The following is a 12,916-nucleotide window of genomic DNA, read 5'->3' on the forward strand; positions in this document are numbered from 1 at the left end:
ACACGAGGACACCGTGGATAAAACTAACCATGGAGGAGGAGTGCCCGGGCTGCTGCCGCACTGGCCTTAGGCTCCGTACCGAGTGTTACCGTGACTCGCCAGAGCGTTCATGTTGAATCCTGAACAGTGTTGAGCCCTGGACACTGAACCTCAGGATGCATAGCCATTACTCAGTAATTGCCACAATGAACTGTTTCTAAGGGGTAGACTGTGCTCCATTTAAAATTTCTCATACAGTCAACAACTAAGTGCAATGGATTTACAGGGCTTTGTTGAAGAATAACTGCCAGTGGATTTAAAATGTTGAAAATTGGCTCTGACCAGTGGAGCTCAGTTGGTTGGGCTTTGTCCCGCAAAGCAAAAGGTTGCCAGATCAACTCCGGTCAGGGCACATGCCTGCGCTGCGGGTTCGGTCCCTGGCTGAGGCACGTGCATGAGGCAATGAGCTGATGCTTCTCTCTCACACTGATGTTTCCCTCCCTCTCTTCCTCCTTCCCTTCCCCTCTCTAAAAATAAATAAATTTTAGCAGTATTTTTTAATTTTGAGAAACATATTTTCTATAAAACCAAAACAGAACCAAAGTACTCAAATGACAGCTTACATTTAACAGAGGCAAAGACCAGCAACTGAAAATTATTCAAATTTCATACCAGCAAAAAAGCCAAGGAGCCAGAACTGTTTTTCAGCCCTCAGATTTCCTTTTCCCTTTAAGAGAAAATTCCACCAACAATTATTTCATGAATAATCTTAGTTCTACTGCTCTTTTTCAATCTTAAAATTGTGTCGGTTACCACAAGAGAAGGCACTTGGTTTGTGAGAGGGCAGGCAGACAGTCACAGAAGACACCTGCAGACACCGACCGGATCGGAGACCCGGAAGGCGACCGCTGACCGGCCCCAGCCCTCAGCTGCGCCCTCCTTCCTCCCCGGTGCTCAGGCTGACACGCAGCACTGCACTCTTCCGTGCACCTGTAAATGTGCTGTGTGTGCCTGCGTGTGTGGGTGTGCAGTACTGCACCTGTGTGTGTGTGTGGGGGTGGCAGCGGGAGGCTCAAAGGAGAGGCTCAGAAGCAAACTGGGACCTAAGTCTCCCAAGTCATGAATAAATAAATGGAGGTGAGATCCTCAACACTAGCCGAGTTGTCCAACACAACATGACATCAGAAACCAAAGGCTCTAGGAACCTGCTCCTCTATCTCACTCAAGGAAGAAACAGCAAAGCTTCATAAAACTATAAAACGAAAAATAAAAACAGCAGAGAGTAGACTAGAAGACAATGTTGTTCCAATGTCAATACTAACCAAAGGGATTTACAGATTCAGTGTGATCCCTATCGAAAATCAATGAAGTTTTTTGTAGAAATAGAAAAACCCATCTTAAAACCCAGGTGGACCTCAAGGGGCCCCCTGAAACCACCAAACAACCTGGAAAGAGAATAAGGCTGAAGGTCTCCCACTTCCTGACTTCAAAACCTACTACAAAGCTACAAGTAGTCAAAAGAGTGTGGTACTAGCATAAAGACAGACATATAGGCCAACGGAGTAGGACAGACAGCCCAGAAATAAACCCTCACACGTGTGGTTAAAGGGTTCTGACCAGTGCCAAGACCACTCAGTGGAGAAAGGACAGTCTTTTCAGCAAATGGTGCTGAGAAAATGGAATACCCACACGCAAAACAATAAAATTAGACTCTTACTTTACACCATACACAAAAATTAACTCAAAATGGGTCAAAGACCTAAATATAAGAGCTAAAACCATAAAACTCTTAGAAGAAAACATAGGGGAAAAGCTTCATAACATTGGTTTGGAAATGATTTCTTGGATGTGATATTAAAAACACAAACGACAAAAGGAAAAACTGACAAATTAGACTTCACAGTTTAAAACTTTTGTGGAAACGACAGTGAAAAGTCACCCCCATGGATGGGAAAAAGACTCTGCAAATCATATATCTGATAAGGGATTAATACCCAGAATATACAAAGAACTCCTACAACTCAAAAACAACCACCACAAAAAAATTAAAAAATGGACAAAGGACTTGAACAGACATTTCTCCAAAGAATATAAACAGATGGCCGGGCAATAAACGTGTGAAAAGACGTTCAACCTCACTAATCATGTGGGAAATGCAAATCGAAACCACAATGAGGTATCACTTCACATACATAAAGATGACTAAAAAAACGGAAAATGACGAGTGTTGGTGAGGACGTGGAGAAACCAGAATCCTCACGCACCGCTGACAGGATGTGAAACAGCACAGCAGCCGAGGGAAGCAGGTGGCTCCTCCAACCCGTGAGCATGGGATTACCTGAGACTCGGCCATCCTACCTCCAACTACACACCCAAAGAACTGAACACAGAGACTTCGGCAACTGAATACCAACGTTCACTGCAGCATTACTCAGAATAGCCAAAAAATTGAAAACAACCCAGTGTTCATCAACAAATGAATGGATAAACAAAATGTGCTAGATATACATGCAATGGCATATTATTTGGTCGTGAAAAGGAATGAAATGCTGATACATGTTACAGTATGGATATACAGTAAGATAAGCCGGGCACAATGGGACAAATGTACGTTTTCACCCATATGTAGTATGTAGACTAGGCAAACTCACAGAAACAGTCACACAGAGGTTAACAGGGGTGGGGGGAAAGATGGAGCTACTACTCTGTGGTTACAGAGTTTCTGTTTTGGGTTCTGAAAAAATTTTGGAAATGGTGATGGTTACACGACATCATGAATCTATTTAATGACAATGAAATAGTACTCTTAAAAAATAAATCATTAAGATGGTAAACTTCATATGAGGTGAATTTTACTACAATTATACTTAGATAAATAAATGTACTGAGAAATAAAAGTTCATTTTTAAAAGGCTTTCTTTCCCCTCTCCCTGGCTCAGTGGGTTAGAGCCTTGTCCTGATAAGCCAAGGTTGTGGGTTCGATCTGAGGTCAGGGCACATACAAGAAGCAACCAGTGAATGCATCAATAAGTGGAACAGCAAATGGATGTTTCTCTCTCTCTTGCTTCCTTCCTCTCTCTAGAAATATTCAATGAAATAAAAAAGACTTTCCCCTCTTCTTTCACCAACAGTCCTTGATTATAGTACAGACAGAATTGTACAGGGTTGGGCAGACAAGAGCTGTCTGTATGGAAAATAATTTGGGGCTGGCCAAAGAGTCCACTTAGCTTTTTCAGTAAAATAAAAGACACACATTTTGCATTTTCACCAATAACTTTATTGACCTGGATGTTCTGAGTATGCCGGCCACCTCCTGCTATTGGCTTCTACCGCGTAGAGGCCAGGGGTGCTACTAAACAAACACCTTCCAAGGCATAAGACAGCCCCACAGCAAAGAATCATTTGGCCAAGATGTCAATGGTACCAAGAAACTCTGCAGACCACTTCTGATCAGTCACAGCACCTTCTCCATACACTACACAAATCTTAGTGTTTCAGTTATGTTTTACCTAAAGCACAACACACCAAAAATGTTGCGTATCTTCTTCCATCTTCCTAATATTAAAATGGCTGCGCAAAAATTCACCAATTTTGATAAGTTTTTTTAAAACGCATGCTGATATAACAGCTATATAATACTATCTAACAAAATTGTTTCGAATGAAGTTAAAGACAACTAAGCACTATTACAGCCATTGTACAGAAAAAATGTAACGGACTTTTTGGCCAGCCTGATCTAATAGGTAATAAATAATATACCAGAATAAACTGTTTTTGCATACTCACATTTGCAAACCCACTTCCGCCCACCCGTGTGAATACCAGCACTTCACTGGAGTGGAGACCACTGTAGGGCAACCAAGTCAGTTATCAAAGTATCAGAGAGAAGAGAATGTTGAAACAGGAGGAGACCTTAGCAATCATCCAATCTAATTCCCTTTACTAGGCAAGACAGAAAATGTGAAAGAATAAAATGTTGCTGTAGTTAAACCTGGAATTATTCCCCAGGCATCTTACCTGCCAGGATAGGAACTTAGAAAAAGTAGCAGCATAAAAAAAAAGAAAAAATAGCAGCCCATGCCCAAATTCATTCCAAATAAGTAAACATCTTTACATATTTAAAGTCTTTTAAATGGGAAAATTAGGTATAATAAGACTAAAGAAAACCAGACACTAGTACAGTTGACACTTCAACAAGGGTGTGAACTGCAAGGGCCCACCTCGGGGCAGACTTTTTTCTCAATAAATATCTGTACTGTTTTCAGTCTGACACTGGGAGTCCCGTACTGCGGAGGACCAACTGTATGCATTCATCTCCTTTACACCTTTTCGTAAAAGGGTCTCCAGCATCTGTCAGTTTGGGTATCAGCAGGGGTCCTGGAACTAATCTCCTACGGATACAGAAAATCAACTTAAGTTTTGGGGGAGTCATAAGTTACATGCAGGTCCCCCCTAACTGCCCTGTTGTTCAGGGGTCAACGACATAATTCAACTAAACACGACCTTAAGATCAGACTGAATTAACCTTTCCATTGTCAAATAAGATTTTAGTCATAAAATAATGCCACTTATAGGAATGCCACACACACAAACCAAATGATTTGCCTATTTATATCTTGCTTGGAACCTGTAAGTAAATTCATTGTTCTATATATCCCTATGTAAACACATATTAAACATAAAGAAAGATCTTGGTAAGGTTAGCTTTTCAGCATTTGCCACTTGCCTGTAGTAGCGTGACTGCAAGTAGGTCGAGCACACAGCCTTGGAAACGTGACTAGCAGAACCAAAGTCAATGACCTTCACTCGGTAGGGCTGGCGCACTGGATCAACCAGCATTATGTTTTCTGGCTTAAGGTCAGCATGGATAAGACCAAGGCTCTTGAGCTTCATCAGGGCTGTGGCCACCTGCTGCAAGATTGGTCTGATGTACTTGAGTGGCAGTGGGCTGAACTTGTTCTGCTTTAGAAAATCATATAAGTTCTGCTCCAGCATCTCGAACACAAGGCAGGTGTGATTCTTATGCTGAAAGCACTCGTAAGAACGCACAAAATTATACTCATCCGCATTCTCACTGCTTAGGCGGGAGAGGATGCTCACTTCGATCTGTCCTTGTCTGGCATACGAGGGGTGGTTCTTCAGGATTTTAATAGCCACGATTTCCTTGGTGCTCCGCTTCCAGCACTTAGCCACCTGCCCAAACGTTCCCCGGCCCAGGAACTCCAAGACTTCGTAGCTGTTGGTCATAGAGCAAAGGATCTCATGCTGGACCAGCTGGTAATCCCCTTCTCCACTGGAACTGCTACTCTTTGTGGTCACAGTGGTGGTCGTGGCAGCGGCACCCACCACAGTCCTGTTTTGCAGCATGAGAGGGGGATGTTCTTCTATGATCTGCACGCTACCGTTGCTGTCCACTTCCTCACTTTTTCTTTTCAATCCGCATTTTTGATATGGCTCAAGCAAAGAAACGTTGCTCCTGTGAGTCAGGGTCTGGCTGCTCTGGAAGGTCGACGTAGCGGCACTGGCCGAACTGTCAGCAGCCGTCACCACGATGTGCTCCACGGCAGGGGCTGGGAGGAGGAGGCCCTGGTCATAAGCAGGGATGTTGAAGTTTGCTACCTGGTGAGAGGAGCTGGCTTGCCCTTGTGTGGCTGGGAGGGTTTTGCTGTGGGTGTAATATTTGTCGTTGCTGCTCTGTCCAGAAACATCCCAGCCGGAGGGCTCTATTTTCAATTTCTTCGCACCGCAGAAGGCACTGGACGACACTGATGGGGGGGAGAACACCTGCAGCTGCGATGCCATACCTGCAGGAGAGAGAGGAAGACTCAGACCTCGGTTTTAGACAACCCCTCAACCAGCGTCCAAGGAAACTTTTGGTTTAGAAGAACCCCAAGTAAACACATCTGGCTGGGTTTCATGTTATGCATTTTCAAAAATATGTTTTCTGTTATAGAGGGATAAACTTTATGGTCTAATTACACATCCCTAATAGCTCTTTGAAATTCAGCAATAATAGGACATATGGTTAAAGGAGTAGAAACTCTATGATGGTTTATAAAAAATAACATCACAGTTAAGATGATTGATCACCTACTGCCTAGTAGTCTAAGCTCTTCACAAGCGTTACTCACTTAACCCCCACCACAACCCTTTGAAACAGAAACTATCCTTATTTCCACTGTCTAGATGAGGAAACTAAGGGACAGAGTGGATAAAGTCACTTGCCCAAAACAACACAGCTACTAAGTGGCAGGCAGCACTGTAATTCAAACCCAGGCCCTGTGGCCACAGAACTCACTTTACAGGTCCGTCTTCACCCCTACCCCGATTAACTCTTTAAATGATTATTTACATTTAGACACAAGATGGCATACTTATAAAATTCACAGATGGACCAAATTTGGGCCGGACAGTCAATATTACTAAATAACAAGCCCAGAGAGATCACCGTAGGGTAGACACCACAAGACAAACCCAGCAGATTAAATTTAACACAAATACAGACTCCTACTTAGATCCAAAATATGAGCATGAAGCACCAGGATGAGAGACAAGGTTTAGCATCAAATGCATGAAAACCAACTTCGGTTGGTTAGAGAAACATTATAACGTTCCTCTCATGTCAGAGGCTAACTTAAACAATATTCATAGAGACAGTGACTGGAACGCGGCGGATAATGTGCAGGCCGTCCATTCTGATCAGATCCCGCAGAGAAGAGTGTCTAGTTTCGTGCACGGCACTGTAAAAGGACTGCTGGGAAACTAACACAAAGCCTGGAAGGAATCTTCTCTAGAAACACAGGATGTTATTCTCAGAAAAGTAAGCGGAGCCCTGGCTGCCATGGCTCAATGGATTGAGTGCTGGAGAGCAAAAGAAAGGGTCACTGGTTCGATTCCCAGTCAGGGCACACGCCTGGGTTGTGGGCCAGGTCCCCAGTGGGGGATGTGCGAGAGGCAACCACACATTGATGTTTCTTTCCTTCTGTTTTTCCCTCCCTTTCCCTCTCTTTACAAATAAATAAATAAAATATTTTTTTTTAAAGGGGGAAAGGCAGACCACCTTTCTGTCCCATTGTCACCTCAGGCTCGATTCGTCCAAAGACTGAACCCAAAGCGGATACTTTCAGAATAAAGTCCGATCACCTGACATGGCATACAAGCCACTTCATATTTATCTTGTCCCTTCTCAGCAACAGAGCCTCCAGATGCCTTGGAGCTTTATACCAATTCCTCCTCCCTTGCCCCACAACCGCCCCCCTTCGATGACTACCTCCCAGGATGAGTCGTGTGCAAAGGGTTCTCAGAGCTCTACCTCCAACCCAGATTTCTCTCTTGAACCCCAAATCCTTACTTCCAAAAAACCACTTCATGCTGCAACTTGGATATGTTAAAGACACCTCAAATTCTAAAGTAAGCTGAGCCTCCACCAACCCCAGGTTTCTCTCTCAATTATGAGACACCAGCGGAGACCCAACACCTCAAGGCAAAATCAGGGAGGCAAAGGGTCTGCTTCCTTATCTACAAAACACTGATGGCAATACCCACCTCGTGAAGTTACGTGAGAATGTAAAGATTTAATACATGTAATAGTGCCTGGAACTCATTCACTCTGGGTATCCTGACTCAGTCCTCTCCCTTACCAATATCTAATCTATAACCAAATCTTCAATTCTTCCTCCTAAGTGTATCTCAAACCAGGCATTTTTCTTTACCCCTGTGGGAACCATTCTAGTTCATTCAGACCTCCAGAAGCCTCTGAACTAATCTCAACCTTGTGCAGGGAAGTGGGGGAGGGGAGGGAGACGTCCAAGCAAACTAGGTAACAGCTCTCGCTTTTTCAAGAAGGAAAGTCTCCGCATGATGCAAACAAAGCCTTCTCCCTCCACCAGTCCCCCAGGTTTCCACTGCCGTGGGGAGTCCAAAATCCTCAGCCTGCCTGGAAAAGCTCCCCCAAACTGCCCTGGCCAGGTGGCGGAGCTGGCTGCAGCCTTGTGATATACACACCAAAAGACTGTGGGTTTGATTACCGGCCAGGGCGCAAGTTCCCAGTGGTGGGTTCCACCCCTGATCACGCCTGCAGGAGGCGCCCACTTGTTGCTTCTCTCTCACACTGATGTTTCTTGCTCTCTTGCCCTCCCTCGCTCTCTCAAATCAATTAAGCACATCCTTGGGTGAGGATTGAAAAAAAAACCCTAAACTCTCCAAAAGAGGTTTTTGGCTGCCGTTTTCCAAAATCTCCCCACCTTGAATCCTCCCTTCCATCCATACTGCCCTCCTTTGAGTTTTCTGGAAGGCCTTCTAATTCAACATAGATTTTTCTGCTGGGAAAACTGTTCACACATACCCACGCACTCCCCACATGGTCCCCACCACCTCTGCCCCACACCACGCACTCCCAGAGCGCCCTGTTCCTCCCTTATAACGTGAAATGATTTATTCCACTCCAGCTGCAGGACAAGTTCCATGAGAGAGGGCAGGTACCACATCTGTCCTGTTCCTTGTTTCGTAGCACCAGAACCTGACATGGGCTCTCGCGGTACAGACATTCAGTATTTGCTGGGTGGCTACCACTCGCACTAAACCATTGCAGCACTTCCAAGTGCTGCTGGCTTTGGTTTCTAAAGTCCCCGCCTTTCAGCTGTGCATCCTAAAGAAAGGGGGGACGCTCCACTCCGATACACACAGTGTAATTTTACTACTCGTAAGAGAACAAACATATAACTACAAAGGAAGAATGCAGGGCAAAGGACGTTACTGGACATAAAAAAGCAACGTGTACATTTCTTCGAGCCTGAATACAACTAAAAACCATCTGCACTGGACGAGACAGCTGGAACAAACAAATCCTCAGCCTTCAATTTTGAAAAATGCAGTCTGCATTTACTTCAAACAAGAGTTTCCATAATTCAGATGAACCTCCAAAAGAAAAAAAAAAAGTGCAAATTAAAGGCCAGAGTGAGTGCAATTCAACTGCAAGGCCATGAATTTACATGTCAACTTGTCCTTCCTGTACCGCTGACATAATACCGAGCTAGGATAGGCTGGTGCAGGTCTCTACAGTGTGGCCCTCTCCTTGCTCAGAGAGTGAATAAAAACTGTATTCTCTACACTGTGCTCTCTTTGTGAATTCTTTCGCAGTCCATGTCACTGACCACCCTAGCATTTGGTGGCCCGTACAGGGACGTTCTCATTCCTCCCTCTCCTCCGGCCTCAGACTTGGGACCAGGGGAGCGGTGGAGTGAAGCCTCCACTGGGGCTGACCCTGAGCCCCATCTCTGCGAGGTGGGGAGAGAGGATGCTCATGCTTCTTGGTCTCCAGACTCTGCTGACATCCTCCTCCTCACCTCTTCACAGCCGGTATCTAGAATTCCTGGGACTCTGGGTGTCACCAGAAAGCCTTAAGGAATTAAGATTGACTTACAAAGCCAATTAGAGCCACTAGGCCTGGCACCTGGGTTTGGTCACGAGGTTCATAGCAGGCATTCCAGGGCTGGAAATTACGGGAAGGACCGAACCCACCACTCCCCACAGCTCCAGGCAGAAGATAACCTTGGGTCAAACTGCAGCCCCCAGTGAAACCGCCCAACAGCCCAGGGGCTTCACAACAGCACACCCTTTTTTAATCCAATTATAGCCAACAAAAGCGCAAAGCCCACACCCTCACTGCTGGCATCTCTCTCCACACCAAGGCCCTCTCCTTTCTTGGAGAGTGAATAAAAACTCTCTGCAAAGAAAAAAACCCCTAAATTATAATAAAAGAAAAATCTGCAATCATGTAGTAGTTGCCTTTACAAAATTTACCTACAAAAATATGTCATCATAAAATTGAGCTAATTTTGAACAAGAAAGGAAATAGATTTGCAAAATTTGTTTTCCACTGTCTGTTGAGCTACTAATTTAAAAACCATAAGCACATAAAGGGACATTCTCTTAGTAAAATTACTTAGTAAAAGAATTGAAATACAAAATTTGCAGTTTTTAGTTATGTCTAGGAATATGTGGGCTTAAAATACGGAAAAGAATTCATAAGATGTAATGCCTAATTTTTAAAAGTATGTCCCTAAGTAGCCACTTTTCAAAAATACTGCATTTATCAGACTCCAGTAAACAAATGAACAGACACTGATGGTTTAGAATGTTCACATACAGTGCTGCAAAAAGCCCAAGTTCTTGAAAATTTTCCTCAAAGTTTCCGTGTAAAAATGAATATAATTCTTATTCGGTAAGACAACTTAAGTCCACCCACAGGAAAAGAATGACCCAGAGCTTCACCCGCCTTCCACAGCCAGCGTGCGCAGCACCGAAATCAGCCTCACGCCGCCAAGGTTCTCACAGTGACTGAGGCTCAGGCCAACCTCGGTGAGCGCCAGGGGAGGAGAAAACTGAGAATCAAAGCTGCCTACAAAAATCAACACTCTTATTTACATAGCATTCTGAAGTTCAGCTAAAAACAGCCATTTCTAGACACAGGATGAAGATACTATGTTCCATCAGATTTGCCTTTGCAACCGGAGAGGTAATTTTCTTCCCAGGCTGAGACCTCCCAGGGAAAATGATGAAACACAGTTACCATCTGTGGGAAACTTACTATGTATCAGACCTCTCTGGTAAGGAAATTGCAGTTGACTCTTGAACAATGGTGGGGGCGGGGCTGGGGAGCGTCATGGGCACTAGGCCTCTGCACAGTCAAAAATCTCCCAAAACTCAACTACGAATATATTTTCAGTTCACAGGAGAACAGCTCCCAATAAACTAGAAGTTATTTCCAACTTCCTGAAAATGTTGCACCTCGACTCCCACCTCCCGCAATAAACTAGTCTTCACATTTCAAACCTGACTTTCTTAAAGGTTTAACCATTTAAATACAATGACAAATTTGCCCACCACATTAATCCCGAACTAAAACTAAAGGCAAAAGGCCACTGGTACTTATACTTACTAAGAAGAGAACTGAGTCTTGCAAGAATCTCAGGCTTTTGAAAACAGTAAAGTAACAGCTTCCCCACTCCCTGTAATGGTCGTATCTATTTGACAACGTTGTACTGGGGGGTGCCCCACACTAAGTCACTACAGATGGATAATCTTACTATAAAAATTCCAAATATTACAACCAGGATCAGAACAACTGGGTATGACAACCAAGGTAATTACTTGTCGGTATTTTGCCCATAGTCTTCAGTCACTTTCATCTTAAAAAAAATTTTTATTTATTTATTTATTTTCAGTGAGGGGAGGAGGGAGGGAGAAAGAGAGGGAAGAAATATTACTGTGCAAGGGAAACATCAGCTGATTACCTCTGGGGGGGTGCATCTTATAGTCCAAGAATGGTCAATAACCTAAAATCAATACTATATATTGATTTCTTCTAGCACTTGTCTTACCTGAGATGATATATAAAAAGCATTCTTATCATCAAAGTAGGTAAACAAAAAAAACATTCTGTAGAAATTAAGCAAGACAAGTTTGCAAGAAAATTCTTTTGCCAGAACAGCACCCCTCTCTCTACTCCACCCACTTTTCTCTCCGCCTGCTGCGTGGCTCTGGACTGCTAACATCAACAGTCTACAATGTCTCCCCCAAGGGACTCTCAAGACCCTTCTGATGCTCCTTTCTCCCTTCTTACAACGCAAACTTTTAAAAATGCCTACCTGCCCCACCTCACCTTCAGATAGAGCCCAACACCTCTAGTTTGGATCCGGGGGCCTTGCGAGATCTGGAGGGGGACTGGTTCTGCAGCCTTGTCTCATCCGCCCTTTCCTGGGGACTCTCTTCCAGAAGTGCTCCATTTCCCTGGGTGCCTAGGGCAGGCCTTGCCTTCTGCCACCCTGGCTGCCTCGCACATTGTGCTCCCTCACCGGAACACACTTCCCCCTCAGCCTTCTCTTTTTCTAACTTCTACTCATCCTTTTGGTCTGTGCCTACAGCTGGCTTTTCAGTGTGGCACTACTCTCTTCTTCACCCCAGGCTGGACTGTGGTCACCAGTCCCTCTCTCCGACAGGAAGTGATGCATGGGTGAGGCTCGTGTTCCTTTCCCTTTGCCCCCCACAGGAACCCATGAAGACCCAGCTTCCACCACGAAATAGGGCCCACGGGACGGCAGAGCAACAAGACAGAGGGAACATGGATCCCTGAAGGGTCATGCAGAGCAGAGCGGCCCGCCCACCAGGACCACTCACTTGAAGCTGGCACATTCAGGCTGGTACATCAGAGAACTTTCTGCTACAGCTAGAATGTTGTTTATACAGCCTTACACTGACGAACATCCTTGGGAAAGCCTTCCCCGGACCACTTCATACCAGAGGAGGTTTGCTGCTAAAGCCTCCCACTGCATCCCTACTACTGCACGCTACTACACTCGTGCTCATTCATTTCACCTACTCGCTGAACAAGCACGTCTATCTGCCTGGCACTGTCCTCGCCTGTTTGAAAAAGACCAGTGCAGGTGGAATGGAACCAGGGAGAAAATGACAGAAACCAGGCCCAAAGGGGTAGACAGGAGCTCATGGCTTGTGGGCCACTCTGGATTTCATTCTAAGTAGTACTTTTTGTAATTACTGATTTAAGAGTTGACTTCTGACCTGCAAGGGTCATGAGGGCAGATCTCAACAGCAGATGAGGTGATGAGGTGCCCTTTTTTTAAAAAAAATATCACCAGCATCTATCACAATACTTGGCACATGGTGTGTGTTGAATGTTTGCTAGAATGAGTGTCTGTCTAGAAAACACACTGCTTCTCCATGTGTTTGTAAATGTTAAGTGGATCTCAGAAGTCATTCACTAAGTTAGAGAAATACATGATGAGATACAACAGTCTCTTGCCTACAAGAAAAAATTCATACATATTAATTGATTTTCTAAGTCTAGTAATACAGAAGGAAAAATAAGCTTGAAATGGTAAGGACACTATTTGAAGCAAAGCTCTCCACCCCCTTTTCC

At 44.4% G+C, this 12,916-nt stretch overlaps 1 protein-coding gene across 4 annotated transcripts in view; it reads right to left on the reverse strand.

Moving 5' to 3' along the window:
* Positions 1-12,916, reverse strand: part of HIPK1 (homeodomain interacting protein kinase 1) — a 51,450-nt gene that overhangs the window by 35,426 nt on the left and 3,108 nt on the right. For all 4 annotated transcript variants that reach the window (XM_053655879.1, XM_053655878.1, XM_053655880.1 and 1 more), the window contains exon 2: positions 4,706-5,783. In XM_053655879.1, the coding sequence (XP_053511854.1) occupies positions 4,706-5,781 (1,076 nt within the window). In that variant the 5' untranslated portion in view covers positions 5,782-5,783. The remainder of the gene's footprint in view (positions 1-4,705; positions 5,784-12,916) is intronic.

This window comes from Artibeus jamaicensis, unplaced genomic scaffold (assembly GCF_021234435.1).
Source record: "Artibeus jamaicensis isolate MK-2021 breed Jamaican fruit bat unplaced genomic scaffold, CSHL_Jam_final scaffold_1689, whole genome shotgun sequence".
In the NCBI taxonomy this organism is placed as follows: Eukaryota; Metazoa; Chordata; class Mammalia; order Chiroptera; family Phyllostomidae; genus Artibeus; species Artibeus jamaicensis.